Source organism: Balaenoptera acutorostrata, chromosome 8 (genome assembly GCF_949987535.1).
Source record: "Balaenoptera acutorostrata chromosome 8, mBalAcu1.1, whole genome shotgun sequence".
NCBI classification, from domain to species: domain Eukaryota; kingdom Metazoa; phylum Chordata; class Mammalia; order Artiodactyla; family Balaenopteridae; genus Balaenoptera; species Balaenoptera acutorostrata.
Window position 1 is genome coordinate 32,503,037 of NC_080071.1, and position 21,049 is coordinate 32,524,085.

At 34.6% G+C, this 21,049-nt stretch overlaps 1 protein-coding gene across 2 annotated transcripts in view; it reads left to right on the forward strand.

Moving 5' to 3' along the window:
* The window catches only part of DCAF17 (DDB1 and CUL4 associated factor 17), a 36,608-nt gene that overhangs the window by 10,099 nt on the left and 5,460 nt on the right, over positions 1–21,049 (forward strand). For both annotated transcript variants that reach the window (XM_028166771.2, XM_057551804.1), the window contains 10 exons: positions 144–280; positions 1,041–1,119; positions 2,265–2,354; positions 4,966–5,070; positions 5,529–5,634; positions 11,145–11,287; positions 14,698–14,807; positions 17,816–17,906; positions 18,628–18,711; positions 20,714–20,869. In XM_028166771.2, the coding sequence (XP_028022572.2) occupies positions 144–280; positions 1,041–1,119; positions 2,265–2,354; positions 4,966–5,070; positions 5,529–5,634; positions 11,145–11,287; positions 14,698–14,807; positions 17,816–17,906; positions 18,628–18,711; positions 20,714–20,869 (1,101 nt within the window). The remainder of the gene's footprint in view (positions 1–143; positions 281–1,040; positions 1,120–2,264; positions 2,355–4,965; positions 5,071–5,528; positions 5,635–11,144; positions 11,288–14,697; positions 14,808–17,815; positions 17,907–18,627; positions 18,712–20,713; positions 20,870–21,049) is intronic.

A 21,049-nucleotide genomic window follows, 5' to 3' on the forward strand; every position in this document is an offset into this window, starting at 1 on the left:
TCTTTATTTGTGCATTAATAGTTCTTTTTTAATTTACTTACTTGACTATTTCTTTAAGTGTTTAGCTGTTTTCTTTGGATATGGATTACTGCAGATTGTTTATGACCATGCAGTTTCAGTTTTATACCTCATTTTTTTTTAAGGGAGAAATGCTTCCCAATACATCAGATTATAAATCCTCACTCATAGCACTGACTGCTCATAATTGGCTACTTCGTATATCAGCAACTACAGGAAAAGTCCTTGAGAAAATATATCTTGCTTCATATTGCAAATTCAGGTATTAACTGTGACTTTGTTGTTTAAAATTTTATTATGAAAAATTGAGACTTTGTGGCCCAGGATATTTCAAGATTTTTTTTTTTAAGTTTTCCATTGTATACATGGATCTCAGTTTAAAAACCTATTCTATTTTTCTCTCCTCATGACTACTTTTGAAGATCTGAGGATGGAGACCCTTTATCATTTATCATTGTATTCCTCATAAGTAACTAACCTCTAGTAGTTGGCAGATACCCTTTGTTAAAAAAATTTACTTTTTACAAATAGTATTTTATATGTAGGATGTATTTTATGGCAGATTTTTCTGAAGGCTGGTCTGTTGCAGTTAATTACCTACGTAATATAATCTAAGAACTGTTAATTTTTAACTAGTAATTTTATAAATTAGATATAAATTTTTGGAATGAATATGTGCATGCAAAATGTGAATGTAACATTTTCAATGCTTTTTGTAACTTCCATTTTAAATCAGGAATGGTTTTTTGTTTTCTAAGTTTTGAATACTGACAGAGCAAACATAATTTTTATTCACTGAGACTCTAGAAGGATTAAAATTATATATATATTTAAAAATAGGAATAAATGCATATAAGGATCTAAGGGAATTCTTTTAGTTATTTGTTTTTCAAATAAACTGCTTTGCTTTTATAATTTAAGTAACTGAAAAACTGTTCACTTATAAAATATCTATTATATTTTTATTTTAAGTAGAAGGAAATTGACCCAAATGAATAAATTTCTTTTTATTCTTTTAAAAGATACTTGAGCTGGGACACTCCTCAAGAAGTCATTGCAGTCAAGTCAGCTCAGAACAAAGGCTCAGCATTGGCCCAGCAGGTAGACATCTTTAAACATTCAATAAAATAAAGAATTTTTTCCAGAGGAATTTGTCTGAAAATTTGTTATGAAATAACTAATGATCTTTGATTTCTGAAGCATGCTATAAAAGTTGTTTACCACAAATTTAGGCAATTCCCTTCAAGCCACTCTGGGGAAGTACCACAGATTATTTTATATTCCATAACGGAAAGAAATCTGAACCTTATTCTTCAAAGTAAAGGAGCTATCTTCTTCAAGCAGAGAAATCACTCGAGTTTTAATTGTTGATACTTTTTTCTATTTCCATTTTCTCATGTCAGTGTAATACTGTTTTGTAATGCTGAATGATATGACCATGATAACTCTGTGTCTTTTGATTAGACCCTTGATTATTAGAATTCCAATTCACAATATAAATTATGTTGTATAATAATACAATACAATATATTAATTTATATTATAATCCATTATATAGTAGATAAATATATTTTGTTATACAGTATATAAAGTATGTTTTTGTAAAATATATTTTGTTGTTAAGAAACGTTTACTGTTAATGCTTACTTCTATAGATTTTTGTGTGTATATGCAGTTTGTAGTATCTGAAGGGCTAAAGGTTTAGTGGACATATTTTGAACATGCAGGCCTTCCTGTTTAAGTAACTTTGCAATATAGATAGAGGAATGTTTTTAATTCATGAAAACAGTGTTTTTATTTTTTTAATTAAAAATCTTTTTATAGAAGTGTAGTTATATATATTATATGTTATATATTATATCATAATATATAAGTATATTATGTGTTATATATATAAGTATATATATAAGTATATATTATATTTATATAAATATAAGTATATTATATGTTATAGATGTACAATATAGTGATTCATGATTTGTAAAGGTTATACTCCATTTATAGTTCTTATAAAATATTGGCTTTATTCCCCATGTTGTACAATATATCCTTGTAGTTTGTCTTATACATAATAGTTTGTACCTCGTAATCCCCTACCCCTATATTGCCCCTCCCCCACTTCCCTTTCCCCACTGGTAACCACTAGGAAAACAGCAGTTTTAGTATATGTGCTGCTGAAGCGAGCACAAAACAGCAGTTTTAAAATACTCTTGAGAGCTGCCTATGATTTTAGTCTTTCCTTTTAGGCAGGCATTCAGCAGCCTGTTTTGCTGTACCTTGCAGTGTTCCATGTGCTACCTTTTTCACTCATAGGGATTCTGGAGATCAACAAAAAGGTAGGAACTCATTTCTGATTTAATTGTAATATTAATTTTTTGACAATAAGATGTAATATCATTTTTAATTATTTGTTTATTAGGTGTTTGGATTGGAAATGTTCCCTTGACTGTACAAAGCTTGGTGATTTAGTTTATTTCATATCAAAATACATGAGAACATTTGATGTGGGAAGAGAGTCTAATAGTCTCTTCATCTTTCTACATGTTTATTTAGTTAGTTAGTTAGTTAGTTATTCTTGGCTGCTTTGGGTCTTCGTTGCTGTGCATGGGCTTCCTGTAGTTGTGTTGGGGGCTACTCTTCATTGCAGTGCGTGGGCTTCTCATTGCGGTGGCTTCTCGTTGTGGAGCACGGGTCTAGGCACGTGGGCTTCAGTAGTTGTGGCACGTGGGCTCAGTTTTCGTGGCGTGTGGGCTCTAGAGCACAGGCTCAGTAGCTGTGGTGCATGGGCTTAGTTGCTTCATGGCATGTGGGATCTTCCCGGACCAAGGATTGAACCTGTGTCCGCCGCCTTGGCAGGAGGATTCTTAACCACTGCGCCACCAAGGAAGTCCCTTTCTGCATGTTTTTATGCTTCTCAAGTGGATAGTATTGAGTACCAATCATTAACAAACCACTGTTGTATAAAATTATGAAATGAGTAAAATATTTTTTTCATTGGGAATATTCCAAAGCTTGTTAAAAATGATCATAAAGAAAGGTAAAAAGCTTCAACAAAGTGCCTCATTTTAATTGCAAAGTATAGATCTAAAACTTGTTTATGGTATATAAACAAGTCTTATAATTAAATATGTTAAGTTCTTCAACTCATTCAGTGTTGGGTTTTATTGTTGTTGCCATTGTTCTTGATTTGTGGGTTGGTTATTTGGGAAGAAAGAAAGGACATATTTCCTTTGAGTAAAAGAATCAATAGTTTGCTAGTTTCCTTTAAAAAAATTGTTACTTAGTTTGGGTGAATAGTTATTTATTGGTCTATTCTACTAGTCTTTAATTAAGCACCTGAAGCATTATTGAGCCCAGGTCTTGAGGGTCCACTAATACTTATAAGCAAACAAGATGAATATATTTTAAAAATTTTATATAAGCATAATATACTAAACTGCATAAAGACTAAAGAATTAATTATTTATTAATTGTTCATTTTGTATCAGGCACTTTGAATATTTTACAACATATAATAATAGTGTAATATATAAAATATTTAACTAGGAGGTTAAGCAGCTACCAAAATCCTAAAGGTAGTAAATGGAGAAGCTGGAATTTGAACTTAGATTTGACTCCAGAGATTAAACCAAATTTTAAAATAAGAGTGGCTACTTTATTATAGCACTCATCATTTGAAAATACATTTAAATTAAACAAATCCTCCTTTCAAAGTGGAGAATGAGGATCAGGGAATAAAAAGTCATAGGCTAGTCAAGAGCAAAGCAAACCATGATTATCCTTTTAAGAGATGACAAAAAACACAGCTCATAAATGTAATTGTTCTCTTTGTGCTTGTGGATTAAGTAATTGTGTATACTTATTACAGTCTACAATAGGAATGAACACTTAGCAAAGTCATAAATTGTTTCTATTTATTCTTACATGTTTGAGATAATCATTTGAGGGATTTGATTTTGATTACAGTTATTTGAAGTATATCTTTCACTTACCATGCATAATAAGACTACCTAGGGGCCAGGCTCAGAATGTACTTTAAGCTATTTGTTGGGGTAGTAAATCTTTACTAAATGATTTGTCTTGAGTAGAAACAGAAACAGATTTTCACTTAATTTCTACTTGTTCTTTCTTTTTTATTTATTTGTTTTTGGCTGCGTTGGGTCTTCGTTGCTGCACGCAGGCTTTCTCTAGTTGCAAGCGGGGGGTACTTGTTCTTTCATTGCTATGAATATTTGTTTATGTTAGTTGGCTTTTGTTAAATATTAAAATAGGCACAGAGTCAAGTTCTTTTTAGAGCTCTGTGGAGCATCATGACAGGATCCAGTGCATAGAACAGAGACAGAGACAGAAAGGGAACAATGAGCCAAAGCTTCTCAGGGTTAGCTAGGCTAAATGTTTCTGTATGTATTTGGTTTTTAACATGTTCGGTTTTAACAGTATTAGATATTTAAAGAAAAAGGTAATGATAAAATTCTCGAGTTGGCTATTTTTTATTAGAATTACTTTCTTAGACCCAATCTTTTCACCTCCAGCTAAAAAATGTCCCTTCATAAATAACATTTTATGAAGAATAGGTCCCTGTATTTATTCTGCCATATATATCCTGCATGGTAGAATTAAATGGACTCAGTTTACACCTATGTCCATGAGGAAAAGGATTTGTTATTAAAAGATATTGACAAAACTGTGAAGCAAATGTATGCTGCTGCATCATTTTGAGGGGTATGTGTTACACTCCCATTAGTGCTTCAGTTTGAGACCCCAGTGGCTTACCACTCTCCCCTAATAACACCTTAGCTTCCAGTTTCTGAATTATAATTAAGTTATAATGTTAGGCAGCAGTGTTGTAGTGGTGGCCTGAATATTAAACAGATGCACAAACCACTGTGAAACTCAGATGATTGGCCTTCTGGTCTTTTCTCAGGTGATATCTACCTTTCCCCTCAGATTTTCGGGAGCGTAACAGATGCCACCTTGTCTCATGGAATACTGATTGTGATGTACAGCTCGGGACTGGTCAGACTTTATAGCTTCCAAGCCATCACTGAACAGGTAGAGAAAACTGAAATTTGCCATATTGAAATTAACTTGAGATTTGGACTGAGGTGTGAATTTTTTTTTTGAATTTTATTTATTTTTTTATACAGCAGGTTCTTATTAGTTATCCACTTAATACATATTAGTGTATACATGTCAATCCCAATCTCCCAATTCATCACACCACCACCCCCCCGCCACTTTCCCCCCCTTGGTAGGACTAGGTATGAATTTTTTAATGTGATGTTTTTAAAGTAAGGCACTGTGTAGATTTCAACTCTACAAAACTGTACAAATGGAGAAAGACAAAGTAACCTTTAAAAGAGGGGTGGGAAGGTAAATAGAAAGGCCCTTGAATAAATAAAGACATTTCCTCTGTCATATACATGTGAATTTGATTTTTTTCTCTCTCCAGACAGCAAATAAGTAGGTGCTAAAGCCACCATTTTTGTTTTGTTTTGTTTTATTTTTAGTTCATGCAACAGAAACTTGACTTAGGGTGTGCATGCAGATGGGGTGGGACTACTGGAACTGTAGGAGAGGCTCCTTTTGGCATTCCTTGTAATATTAAAATCACAGGTATGGCTACTATATAGTACTTTCTTCACCTTAAAAATTAAGTGGTCATATTAATAGTTATTAATTGTAATCATCCAAATGTTTTTTGCATAATTTAATTATAAATTAATTCATTTTATTCCTATGCAGAGTATTCTTTGCTTTTGAATAGGCGTTCACAAAAATCTGTTATTCAGTTAGATAAAGGCCTGGGGATGCTGGACCTTGCTCAGCCAGAGATCTGTTACCTTTGGCAAGTTACTTTACCTTTCTGGTCTTGATTTCCTTATCTGCAGAATAATAAGTTGCAGCAAATGATACCATCTTAGTTCCTTTATAGCTTAAAAATTTACAATTCTGTGAAATTTACCCAACTTAAAGATCAACAAAGCACAAAAAAAATTATATATAATTTTATAAATATAATAAAAATGTTCTATATGTAATTAGCTTATCAAATTCAGCAGTTTATTAAAAGGAAATGAACTGCTACTCAAATTGAGCAATCTGTGTTAGATAAACCATGACTGACCAGAGTTCATCTCAGCAATACAAGAATTATTTAATGCAGACAGATGTAAAACTCATATGAATAAATTTAAAAAGATAATATATTTTGTTATCCTAATATTTGTTTATCTTTAGTCTTGGTTCATTAAGAATCATTCTTGGGACTTCCCTGGTGGCACAGTGGTTAAGACTCCAAGCTCCCAATGCAGGGGGCCCAGGTTCAATCCCTGGTCAGGGAACTAGATCCCACATGCGTGCTGTAACTAAGAGTTTGCATGCCACAACTAAGGAGCCCGCCTGCCACAATTAAGACCTGGGGCAGCCAAATAAATGTAAATAAATAAATATTTTTTAAAAAAAGAATCATTCTTTATCATATTGAGGACATTTCCTTTTACTTCTAACCAATAAACATCACGTATTTAGGTGAAACTCCAAAGGTTTTTCTAACATGGGTCAAAATAAGACAGTAATTTTTTTCTATTATTACTATTTAACATTACATCATCAACAAATCAAAAAACAAATGAAAGATTTAATTGTGAGAAAGGAGATGTTCTTTTTATTAGTAAATGACAGACTATAAAAACAGAGTCCAGTATAGCCATTATCCAAGAAACTCAAAATAAATATTCTAAAAATTACTCGGGGTTTTAGATATCTTGGACAAGCTGAATTAGGCAGTTCTGTGATAACTCAGCCTCAGCAATACCTCCTATATTTGATACAAATACGCTAGCAGGAAATCTATTAAGAATTTTAAAACTACAGGCTCCAGTGGTAACTACAATGTATTATTTTGAAGAGAGTTTCCCCAAATGGTACATCGTTCTCATTGAAATGCAGATAATAAGCAAGTAAAACAAAGAACAGGGTGATAAAGAAAGCTCATAGAGCCTTTGATTGTGCTGTGATTTTGGTCCCTGTTTGTAGAGAGAAGACTAGATTTGAGATCACAATGTTGGTCTGCTACTAGTAAGAGTGAAATTCCACTACTAACTGGTGGTTATGATAGTGAGCAAATTACTTAACCTCTCTGGACCTCACTTTTATCAACTTTAAAATAATAACATTTGAAAATATCTGTGAAATCACATGCCATTGTAAAACAGTACAGCGATTGTTGGACATTTAGCTTAGAAAAGTAGCATACTACGTTGGAAACTTTGAGTATTTTTTCAGACTGTATTGACTGAAATCCTATTCATTTCTCCAGATTTGTTTTTCAGGATCATTAAGGTCTGTACAAAATAATATTCCTTTTAACTTTAAATGCAGCAGCAGTTCATTTTCATTACAGAAGAATTAGGAAATAATGATAAACAAAATAGCGAAAGTTTAAAATACTCATAGTCCTCCTGCATGGAATTAACTGTTATCACCTCAGTGTGTTTTTTTGGTAATCTTGTATATATGTCTGAAACCAAAAAAGAATCATACTGTGAATACTCCTTCATAACTTGCTTTTTTAAAAAAATCAAAAATAAATAAATAAATAAATAAAATAAAATAATGGCAGTTCCCTTGTGGTCCAGTGGTTAGGCCTCCGTGCTTCCACTGCTGGGGGCCCATGTTTGATCCCTGGTCAAGGAACTAAAATCCCGCAAGCCACACGGTGCAGCCAAAAACAGAAAAAAGAAAAGAAATAATAAAATAATTTAAAAATAAATAAAATAATTAAAAAAAACAACTCGAAGTATAATTTACATGCACTTAAATGCCCTCATTTTAACTGTACAATTTGAGTTTTGCCAAATGTTTATATCCATGAAACCACTACTACAATCAAGATTTAAAATCTTTTCATCACTCCAAAATGTTCCCCTGTGCCCTTTCCAGTCAATTCCCTCCCCATCCCCAGCCTTAGGCAACCAATGAACCTGCTTTCTTTCACTCTAGTTTTCTAGAGTTTCTTGTAAATGGAAGCATATGATATGTACATTTTTGTCTGGCTTCTTTCACTCACCATATTATTTTTGAGATTCATTGCATATTATTGCATATATCTGTAGCCTAACCCACTTTTAAATGTTAATGTATTACAAATATTAATTTCCATCTAGATTATTTAATAGATGATCTTATGAAAACAAAGTTGGAGTTCTATCTTACTCTTTACATCAAAAGAAATAATAGATGGATCAAAGATTTAAAGTTCTGTAAGAAAACTTAGAGAATCTTTTTATCTCAGAGTTGAGAAGAGCTTTCTGACACAAACACAGAGCCATTAAAGAAGGGATTGATAAATTTGGCTACATAAAAATAAAGTGCTGCAAGGTAAAAAAAAACAAAAGCACACTCATATACCAACTCAAAAATCAAACAACAAACAGGGGAAATATTTGCAACATACACTGTAAAGGGGTAATTTCCTCCTTATATATGAGTTCTATGGACCAGTAAGAAGAAGTGACTACAACAACAACAACAACAAAATGAGCAAAGGACATTGTTCAGAAGAAGAGGAAATATAAATGACTTTTAATTTGGGGAGGACAAAGACCAACATCACTGATAAGAGAAGCGCAAGTTGACACTATCATAAGATACTTCTTTTCAGATTCTCAAATATCAAAAAGTTAGGTAACAGGGTTGGTGAAAGTATAGAAGAGGCACTTACATTTATTATTGGAGTCCCTTGCGGAGGACAATTTGTCAGTATGTTTCAAAATTTTAAATGCATATATTCCTTGAGCAATTCCATTTTTAGGAATTTATCCCAGATACATTCACATGTGTACAAAATGACAAATGTACAGTTACAACATTGTTTCTAACAACAAAAGATTGGAAACAATGTATATTGATACATTGATAGGTGACATTAGTATTCTTTCATTGTTTGCCTATGTCATAAACTTAATTGTTAAAAAGAAACAGGAATTCTTTTTGCACTGGTATAGAGAAGTTTCCAATATATATTAGTAAGTAAAAAAAGGAGTGCAAAACCATGTATATAAAAAACCTCATTTGTGTTAAGTATTCATATGCATATATTAAAAGTATAGATATATGAGTATATGCCTTTAGGATTGCTTGAAATATCTGGAAGGGCACACAGAAAACTGATAAATCGTAGTTATCTTTGAGGGATACAGATGGAAGGAAAACTTAGTTTTCATTATATTTCTTCTGATGCTTTTTGAATGCAGTACTTATATTACCTTTGCCAAAGAGTGGTCCTGTGTATATGTGTGCACACGCTAAGCTCCTCAAGGTTTTAAGATCTGGACTTATGTACCATTATATGCATGAACTGTAAATTTATTTAACTAGTTTACAATGGACATTTAGGTTGTTTTTAATTTTCTGTGATTATAAATAGTATAAGAATGCTCCTGTAATTATTAATGATCCTAAAATTTCCTCATCACAAGACATGGAATCAGCCATTCTCTGAGAACTCCTAGGCCCTTTCAATTGAGAATAGTATTAGAGATCAAAATTTGGGCTCTTGGGGCTAATGGGGACCCACCAGGGTTGTGGTGAGCAGAGTCCTGCTGCTGCTTTTGGGCGATTTTTAGCAACTGCTGGGAAAAGTATTTTTTTTTAAATACATCTTTTTGCATTGATTTTTTTTTTCTATTTTGAATTCCTATTTTATATTCTCTACAACATACCTACTTAAATTTTTAACCCCAAATTCAAACTCTAATTGTATTTTTTTCTCTTTATAATTCTTCTTTTCCTCATCCACCATCATTTGGTAGCCACCATAGTATCACATGATGTTTATGTATCTTTCACAATTTACCGACTGATGTCCTTTGCCCATTTTTCTATTGGGGTGTCCATAATTTTCTTATTACTTAAAAAAGATTTCTTTATATATTAAGAATATTACCCTTCTCTTAAAAGGTTTTACAAAAAAGGTACTTTAAATATACTTGATATGTTTATACCTATCTCTTCTTTCTCCTCAAGATTGTCAGTTTGTGAACTCACTTTTCATTATTTGTTGTTCTCCTTTGTATAGCTTTAAGTAGTAAATTGCCCTTATGAAGAAACCTAATAAGGCACACACTTCTATATGTAACATGTGATTTTTTGAGTGAATGGTCTCCCTAAGACAAGTCCCTTTACTGACAGTGGTGGCCTCATAAGCCAAAGATTAAACTCTCAAGTTAGAGGCATAAACAAAGGACTCTGATTAGTCACCTTCACAAACAGACCATGTGGTATTTCAGAAGGGCTGCCCCAAAGGAATTCTGGACTTGATAAGCAGCACTACCTTCCGTTTATACATATCTCCAAAAGTAAGTCTGTTATGCTCTATATAAAATTAATTGTCATCAAAGAAGAAGACTTGGAAGCACTAACAGATAGTTCTTTTGTGTTGTCAGTCTCCAACAGACAGTGACTGACTGGATGTATCTAAACTACCTTAAAATTAACTTGTCTAGTGATTATACTAGTAGTAGTGGCTATCCTTTGATAAAGCTTCCACTGTAACAGGACCCATCCTAAGTGGTTACTTTTCATTATTTCTGAAGTGGAAATCTTAAACAACACTTCTTTTGTAAAGTTTGCTAAGTATAACCTGTTAGTCTAGAATATGAAGGTTCTCTTCCTCACATTTGAAGGACGTATTAGACCTAATACCTTGTTGGATTGTTAGGAGAGTTGGAAATAGTATCTAACCAAGCCTTGTAGATAGCAGGTGCTTATTAAATGGCAGCTGCTTTTGTTAGATACACTTTGTCATTTCTGCCATCATAAGCACCTTCAGCCCATTTTTTATCTCCGTTCAGCTGCATGTCACACATATCCTGAAAACAGATGTCTAGAAAGTTGACTCATAACGTAACAGTTGTTTCCTACCAGCTTTTTCTTTTCTTAAGGCTATAGAAATAAGCAATAAGCCTCTTTCCTGATTGTATTTTCTTGCCTTGAACATAGTAATTTTTCATTAGTGGAAGTTCATAGATGATGCGTGCAAAGAAAGGTTGAGTTTGGTTAATGAATGTTCCAAGGCTACCAGAGTAAAGAAGCTAATACATTCCTTTTGCCCATCTCTGCAGATACACCACCACTGCTCTTTGAGGTGTCCTCCCTGGAGAATGCTTTTCAGATTGGAGGCCATCCTTGGCACTACATCATCACACCTAATAAGAAGAAACAAAAAGGAGTTTTCCATATTTGTGCCCTAAAGGACAATTCCTTGGTAAATCAAGGTGGTCAGACTTCAGTAGTAAATTTATATCAGAAATTCTTTATTCTCTACTTCTCTAATGGGTCCACATTCCTAAGAATTACTTTTTTATTTGTTTGTATTAATAATTTGTAAACAACGTAAAGTACAGGAGAGTACAAAGAATATAGCAAACACTTGTATGTGCTACCCAGAATTTGAAACATTAACATTTGAAAATTCTCAGGGCACCAAAGATTTATTAGGTTTTTTTTCCTTACCATCTCCTTGATCCCATTTAAACATCTCTGAAGCTGCATAGTGGGAATCGTTGATGGAATGTATTCAGGCTGCCTCTGAAATTACTGGTGGAATGTGTAGTTGGTTCTGCTTCTTCATGGTTTGTTGCTCTTGGCTTTCCAGAGCAGAACCAGATAGAACTCTGTTGGTCACAGTATAAACACTGAAACACTTTGAGTTTTCAAGGATATTTTAAAGTTATATATGGCAGAATAGAAAGAAAGGGTATATGGCAAGACAATAGACAAAAAATTACCCCTTGAGTTAATTTTTCTTTTTTTTCTTTTTTAAAATGACTTAGGCATTGATTTATCATTTAATAAACATTATTGAGGGCCTACTGTGTGCCAGACTTGGCTGGGGACACATTCCCTTCCCACAAGTTGCTTACACTCTCAAAAGAAAGCAAATGTGTAGGGAAATAAGATGCAGTCCGTTAAGTACAGTGATTGAGATGAGTGCAAGAGTGAGTGCACAGAGGAGGGGGGTTCTATCTTTGTTTTATATTGCTGATTTAGTTTAGTTTATTTCTGGAGCCTCTTGATACATCAAATGAACTTTTTATGAGGCAGACTCAGCTTATTCCACACCCTTCTCTTCCAGAATCTTTCTCCATCAGTCACTGTTGGACCCAGTGGCTTTGAGAGTCACAGGTCACCTTTCACCACACTGAAGACGTACACAGTCTTGGGTCCATTTATCTATTTCCTTTGATGTCATGGCCACCAGGGAACATGGTGTATAGTGTGTTCTAGTTTTTTTTTTTTTTTTTTGTCTTTTTGCAGGAGCATTCTTCCCTTCCATTTTCTCATTAACCTATCACATGTGGGAGCTCCTGTTTGGCCCAGCCCAGTGACATCCTCTTTTACAAATGGGGACTGTTTCCCGCAAGTCTGTGGTTTGATTATTCACCTCCCAGCAGTGGACATCCTTCAGCCACCAGGACCTGTCACATCTCTTTTTTGCTGAACTTTTCTATCTAGTCAAACCCTGCACAGTTCACATTCTAGACATTTAGTAGATACTCTTCTTATATAAGAACTGATAATACATATTCTTTATGTGTGTGTACAAAATGGCCTTCAACATCTACATCAAGCATGCCTGTCAGGTATTCTCCTTGTATGATTACTGATTATAACATTTAGTCAGATCTTATTTCAACATATTTATAAATAATTGCTAAATCCAGGGGAGTTTTCAGTCCTTTTGCTGGACAACTTTGTTGAAGTGATATTACCTTAATGATGCATATGTGCATTACCTCCCCACCTGTCAGAAAAATAGATAACCCAAAAACATATATGTAGGCAAACTGAAGAATTCAGAAAATGATTCATAGCTTTCTATTAAACTGAGCTTTAAACTAGCATTTGAGCAAATAATAAAAACTACAGAAGCTGATAATAATGCTGCCTAGTATTTAACACAAAGAGAGATAATGTTTCTTTTGCATGTTGTATTTAGATATTATAATGACGAGAATAGTCTCCTAAAGAAAGAAAGCTATGGGGTTTTTTTTTGTGTGTGTGTGTGTGTGTGTATATATATATATATATATATATATATATACACACACACATACATACATACACACACAGCATAAAAAAGTTTTATATTAAACAAAGGAGCCTTTGGAGCTAATGCCAAAATGTACACATTAGTTTTAGTGGTTGCAACCAAGATGTTTAATTGTATTGATTTTCTTATATGTAAAACGCAGTAATACCACCATTTCTATTAGAAATCGTTAGGATACTTATAAAAATTCTTGAAAAATTAAAATGCATGTGCTAATTTGATACCTAAAATGTGTTAAATTCCAATTTTTAAAAAAGCATGGCATACAAAGCACTTGTGATGTAACCCCAGCCTACCTCTTCAGTCTCATGGCTGGACACTCTACTTCTCAATTTAATTTTATCTGCTACTCGTGTTTGTGCATATACATGCTAAATGGATCAACACTTCTGTGCTTTTGATTTTGCTGTCTCTTCTTTCTAGCCACTTTATTCTCATTTCAAGGCAGAGTTCAGGCTCCTGAAATTCTGCTTACCTGGGTTGGATGCTTGATAATATCCTGTGCATAGCTTGACCACTTTGTTTTCTACACTGCCTTATTCTATTTCTGTTTCAATATCTCCCTTCTTGAATATGAGCTTCTTGATGACAAGGATTATGTTTAGTGCCTAGTGTGATACCTTAAACATAGTGTCCTGTCAGTATATGCTAATGGAATTAATAATTTTATATGTCAGAAACTTTTATGAGTATCTAATAGGAAAGATGACATCATTTCATTTTACATTGGAAAAATTAATTTAAATGACTTGGATAAAGCCAGTGAAGTTAATGTATCCATGCTGGTATTAGTCCCCAGTGCTCCTGTGTGTAAGGTAAAACATTTATTACGTATGTGATCACATATGGAGGTATCTTTTCTTTATTTTAATGTCTAAATATACTACTATGAAATCAATCTCTCTACTTACCTTAAGTGCTAAGCAGTATTAGACCGTTTCCTCAGCATTAGAGTTTAAAATCTGACTTTTGCAAGGAGATTATATGACCTGTTTGGTTGCATGTTTATTTTTGTGCTATCTACTCTTCTGATTGACAGTTTGTTGAGGATAGGGAAGGGAGAAGGATGTTGTGGGGGACTGCATGTACATAATGACGGCAGAGTTAAGTAATGGAAAATCCATGGACTTTGGAGTCTCATCTGCTGTTTAGTAGGTGCAGAATACTAAGCAAATGATTCATCCTCTTTGTGCATCAGTTTCCTCATCCATAAGATGGGGATAGCAATATATGCTTCAAGTATTGCTGAGATCAAAAGAAATATTGAGTATAAAACATCTAATGCAGTGCCAGACATACATTAGGTGCTTGAGTTATGGTAACTTCTTATTTGTGAGCTATAATATATAGTGCATGGTGCATCTATGAAATTTCTGAATTTAAATGTTCTGGATTTCTCAAGTTTGAGTGTCCTAATTCAGCCCTAATACACATCCCAGTTCAGCTGGTTAATGTTTTCTCTTCCTTTACTTTTGACTTACTGATCTATCACTGATGCTGGATTTGAAAAATTATTTTATTTTTCCTTAATTTTTATTTTCAATATTTTGTTCCAACTTCAGGCAAAAAACGGGGTCCAAGAAATGGAGTGTTGTTCTCTAGAATCTGACTGGATCTATTTCCATCCTGATACTTCTGGTAGAATAATACATGTTGGCCCAAATCAGGTCAAGTGAGTATTTTCCTTAGTTACTTTAAAGATAAAAGTAGCCTTTGGTAGTATTTATTGGCATCTTTATTTTTGCCAGCTAACTACTGAGCAAATTGTGGAAATAATTAGCTTGTTGTAGTGTGCTTCCTCAGAGAATGGCATCTAGAAAACCTGACTTTATTCTTTCAACCTCATCATTACTGTTTGTAAATATTACATTTGAGTAAGTTCTTTGTTGGATGATTGATGACGTGTGAGGAAAAGGAGATTACATATTGGTTCATTCTCATCAGGTCTTAATTCATTCTCCAAGATTAATGAGAGAGATGATTTATCTTTGTTCTAAAAGACAGCCTTACTGCTGGAGAAGCAGCAGGTTGTTTGAAGTAAATCTTGTTGTATTTGGTTTACCCACATCTTCCACATAGTTGACCTCTCCTTCCTTGAAACACTCTTCATTTGGCTTCCCTGACACCACAGTGCTCCTGAATATTTTCTTCCCTCTCTGATCTGTCTTTCTTAGTATCCATTCACGTTCTTCCTCTTCTACTCAGACTTTAAGTCCTCAGGACTTAGACACTCTTTTCTCACCCTTCATTCCCTGTCTGCTTGATTCTCCTGTTTATTCCCTTGGCTTTAAAGATCATGTATACACCAAAACTCCAAAATTTTTCTTAGCACAAACCTCTCATCTAAGCTTATGTCATAAATCTGGAATCATTCTTGACACTTTCTTACCTTCTTGTCTTTCATCAGTATATGTGTACTTAAACACTCACTTGCATTTTCTCTCTCTCTCTCTCACACACACACACACACACACACACACACACACTCACACGCACCATATATCCCATCAATCCAGTTTATTTTGCTACTAAACATTTCTTAAATCTGCCTCTTTCTGCCCTTGGCCACTGTCACCACCTTGGTCAGACCATTGTCATCACTAGCCTAGACTATAATAGTTGCCTTCTTACAGGACTCCAAGAATCTACTTTTTACTCTTTAAGTCTGTTTTCTTCCCAGCAGCTAGAGTGATTTTTAGAAACATTAACAAACACAAAAACCTAACCAAGTGAATTCTGCTTTAACCTTTTTATGACCTCCTATTGCACTTAAGATAAAGACCAACATACTTAGCTGGTCTAAAAGATTCCTCCCACTCAGTTTACTTTAGGCATGCTGTCTTTTTGCAAAGCTGAGGACCTGTTCCCTCTATTTGAAGTCTGTTTCCCCTACCTGTTTTGCCTAATTTCTATTCATATTTTATGCCCCCTTAAATGTCCCTTTTTCAAAGAGTGCTTCCCTGGCACCCTTCATTAGATTAGCTGCCCCATCATATTTTCACTGTACCCACTATGTAATCTTCTGTAGCACTTACAGCAATTTAAATTATTTGTGTGATTACCTGTTTAAATATCTAGGATGGGAATCATGAGCTCCATGACAGGGAAAGAGTCTGTCTTGTTGACACCTGTAACCCTGGCACTGAGCACAGGTCTTAGTACAGAGTAGGTGCTCAGTAAGTATTTGTTGAATAAGAGTAGTGTCTGCATTCTTTATTTCGTATGCTTCATGATAATTAGTCTACTCTGGATCAGTTATAAGGAGGATGAAGGGACTTAATGAAAAAAGATTATGAACTTTTATAAAAAGTCATAAAAAGTATGGTCAGCTTTTTTTTTTTTTTTTAATTAATTAATTAATTTATTTATTTATGGCTGTGTTGGGTCTTCGTTTCTGTGCCAGGGCTTTCTCTAGTTGCGGCAAGTGGGGGCCACTCTTCATCGCGGTGCACGGGCCTCTCACTATCGCGGCCTCTCTTGTTGGGGAGCACAGGCTCCAGACGCGCAGGCTCAGTAATTGTGGCTCACGGGCCTAGTCGCTCCGCGGCATGTGGGATCTTCCCGGACCAGGGCTCAAACCCGTGTCCCCTGCACTGGCAGGCAGATTCTCAACCCCTGCGCCACCAGGGAAGCCCCTATGGTCAGCTTTAATAAACCTTACTCTTAATGTTTGTTACCACACATCTTTTATATTAGTTTGAGTTTAAGAAAATAAGGTCCACAAAGAGTGTGTGCCCTTTTGCTAGGTTTTAAAAGATAGGCACTCTTAAATATTGGCACTAATTAAGATAACTAATTAAGGAATTAAAAAGGTAAATTCTTTTTTTTTTTTTTAATTATCTATTTATTTATTTATTTTTGTCTGTGTTGGGTCTTCGTTTCTGTGCGAGGGCTTTCTCTAGTTGCGACGAGCGGGGGCCACTCTTCATCGCGGTGCACTGGCCTCTCACTGTCGCGGCCTCTCTTGTTGCAGAGCACAGGCTCCAGACACGCAGGCTCAGTAGTTGTGGCTCACGGGCTTAGTTGCTCCGCGGCATGTGGGATCTTCCCAGACCAGGGCTCGAACCCGTGTCCCCTGCATTGGCAGGCAGATTCTCAACCACTGCGCCACCAGGGAAACCCTAAAATGTAAATTCTTTAAAAAGAAAAGTATTAAGTCATTTGCAGTTTTAAAATATTACTCTACCATGAAAACTCTCGGTTTAGAACTTAGTTGCTAATCCAGTCTATATTATATTTAACTCTGAGTGTTGTTCATTGATACCTCATTCTATCTTCAGAAATAAAAATGTAAATGTCTACTATAATGCCATTGTTAAAGCTGAAATGTTGAAGACCTGCTGCAGGCTGGTAGAGAGGAGGTTCTTTAGAGTAACTTTTATTAAGCCAGTTTGGAAGATAGTGTAAGGACTATCAGCAAGCTGCTGCATTACCTACTTCAATAGCACCGGTTGTCACATATCCTATTTTTCTGTTTAACATAATCTCTAAATTTGAAGAAATTTATGGACACTTAAGTTGTCAGACATTAATATTTTGGTCTAATCAGGAGGAGAAGAGAACTAACTCGGTGTTGTTACTATAATTTTCATTTGTTAAGTTTCTTTTCAGTAGTTCAACTTTGACACTTTGATGGTGTGTTGAGGTCTTAGGTTCTTAGAATCCTTTTTACCTTTTCAGAGTTTTAAAGCTAAGTGAAGTAGAAAATAATAGTGCCCAGCATCAGATCTCTGAAGATTTTGTCATTTTGGCCAACAGGGAGAAGAACAAAGTAAGTCAGGAGTACTTTAAAATCCTTTGTATATCACTGTCCTTCTATATAAGAATATAATATGCAAATGTATTTATCTTTTAGTGTGGCAGAAAAGAAAAGCACAGTCCTGTAAAAGTCTGTTCATTTTGTCTACATGGGTAACTAGTCTTAGCCCCATGTATAATATCTATGAGATTTGAAGAGAGTTGATTATATTGACTTTATCTTTTGCTTATTTCTGTTTCCTTTCTGGATTTCTCTTTAAGTTTTTATTGATGAATTATCAACCTTTGGGTTTAATTAATTGTGCAAACTTAGGGTAAGAAAGGTTAGATATAAACTTTAAAAAATTACACACCATTCTTTAACTCCAAATGGTTCTTTGCCTTTAGCATACAAATTAAGAGCCTGAAGAAAATCATGCAGAGGGAAATTTCCAAAAGCAGATCGACTGTTTATTTGCTGTACTATACTAAGGCAAAAATCAGAAGGGCAGGTGAAGTAGCAAATCTGTAACCTTTGTATTTCTATTTTGGTATTTTATCCATTAAAAACTTTACCATAATAAAGTATTTTTATTAATTGGAGGATCCAAAATCTGGTTCAGAATTTTCTCAGTTGAGGAAAGAATTGTGGATGTTAGGGAAGGGTTGGTTAGTTAACAAATTCATTAATACAGTTTTGCCATTGACTACATAATAGGACTTGTCATATATTTTTATTTCTCTCCATATGATAGAATGAAAACTTACCCACTGTTACAGCTTCTGGACGGGTGGTAAAAAAAAGCTTTAACCTTCTGGATGATGACCCAGAACAAGAGGTATTACTTTAGCCAGAAATAATAAACCAAGCTTGTATGAACTTGCCCTGGGGTAGAGGTTGGGAAGCTCCATGCAACCTTAGTCTGTAGGATTGTGTGTGCTATTTGAACCGATGTGTCTCTGTCTCCTCTCTTTTCATATTGGAATTATTCTTAAGATTTTGTTTGCAGAAGATTTCATAGGACCGAAATAATTTGAAAACACTATTATTAGCTTGTTGTTTTGTTGATGTGCACACTTCCTCGGGAAATCTCTTAATAGAAAATTATTGAGTTATATCTTGATAACTATGGCTTTTGCCTTGTTTTTCACTTACTAGACATAGATGTATTTGTTAATGTTCATGAGCCAGAGGAGGAGGGTGTAAGGGTGTGGTAAATCAGTTCAGCCTTTGGTCTCAACTTGACATTGCCAGTCACTAAGCTAATACATTTTTATCCTTTTCTTTAAAAAAAAAAGCACTGGAATTACTTATGAAATCAACTCAAAGTGTTCATACTTCAAATATATAGCCTTTGCGTAAATACTGAATCCCTTTAGACTCTATATAACTATATAGTTCATATGACCATTTCTAGGTAGAAATATTGAGTAGCCCTCTAAGGATAGTTTTTGAAAATCTTTTAAAATAGGTTGGAGGTGGCACAGTATGTGGCTACTCTCAAAAAAGAAAAAATACATATTCTTTGGAACCAAATATATATTTATTCTTTTGAACCATTGAGAACAAAGGAGAAGGCTTCCTACCCTGTATGTAAAACTGTATTCAAGAAAAACATACCAAAATTACCAAAAGGTAGCAAGAATAATTAAGAAGGGAGAAGGTAGTAGCAAAGAGAAAGATACTCTACATTGTTAGATTAGGAAACAAAAACTTTTCACCTGTAAAGGAAAAGTTGAAAGGGGTTGTGACTAAAATCTATAAAATTACTGACACTCAGGCAAGAAGTCACCTTTTGAAGTTTGACCAAGGTAAGATAAAGGCAAAAAGTAAATTAAAAGGAATCACTGGTAATAAATCTACGTAAGTTTTTATGTCATAGGTGGTAAAGGCAGAAAATGTAAATGGATTAAAAAGCAGTTTGACCAAGTGTGAGTGAAGGGTTAGTATTTGGAGATGAAGAGAAACTTGCTGTGCCTGTCAAGGTGTGCCATCCCTGGATGGGTGAGCCTAGATCTGCTTCCGCATGAGGCTGTTGCAGTCCCAGGTTTTCTTCCTTGAGACAGAGTTCTGGGGTTAGATTTTTCTCTCTTAATGTCTTTACCATCTTTAATCATTTCTAACTAACGTCTCTTATCCCAGTCCTGTTCTGTGGGTTGGATTTCTGTTCCTAATATTCTCCCTCAAGTATAAGCAGCCATTTTTGCTTTCTTTAGGGAACCAAAAAGGTTTTTTTTTTCTGCGCCACATGGCTTGCAGGATCTTAGTTCCCCAACCAGGGATGGAAATCACGGAGTCCTAACCACTGGACCACCAGGGAATTCCCTAAGAAAGGGTTTTTTTAAAAAAGGATGGCAAATAGGGTCATAAATAGTATATGATGGGCTATCAGTTCTTCTTGAAATGACTTGTGTTTTTCTGGTATGAGAACCTTCTGAGCACAGTGGGTAGTCTTGAGGTTTCAGAACTGAGTTTCATATATTTAGTCCTATCTGGAAACCAGTGAACACACCTATCAGTGTCAGCAGTTGAATACCTCTTTCACATTTGGAGACACTCTGGCTTGCTGTCATAATAGAGAATTTCAGTTATACTTTGGCTGAGACCTACATAGACTTGGTTGTGCTCATCAAAATCTGTAGGATACTTCTTGAGTCTTAAAAATCTTGAGACTGATGTTTTACTAGGCAGATAAGTGGAGACACATTTCTATCTATGCTCCCACCCATTCATTTTTCTTTCTACATATTTTTATAAATAATAGTTAAGCCACAAATGTAGAAATAATCCTAACTGGATTTTGCCCCTCTTTTCTTCTGCCTTATCATCTATTCCCCAAGACTTTCAAAATTGTGGACTATGAAGATGAGTTGGATTTGCTTTCTGTGGTAGCTGTTACTCAAATAGATGCTGAAGGAAAAGCTCACCTGGATTTCCACTGTAATGAATATGGAACTTTACTTAAAAGCATTGCACTCGTGGAGTCATGGGATGTGGTGAGTAGAGTCCATGGAATACAAAGTTGTAAGACTTTCCTTTATAGGTGACATTTATTGGAACAGATGTTACTGTGTTCATGTCAGTCCAGATTCACCTATACCAGTGACCACATGGAAGAGGTTATCATCCTACATGCAGGACAAAATGAGTACTTCTTTAGACTTTCTCCTCTAGGG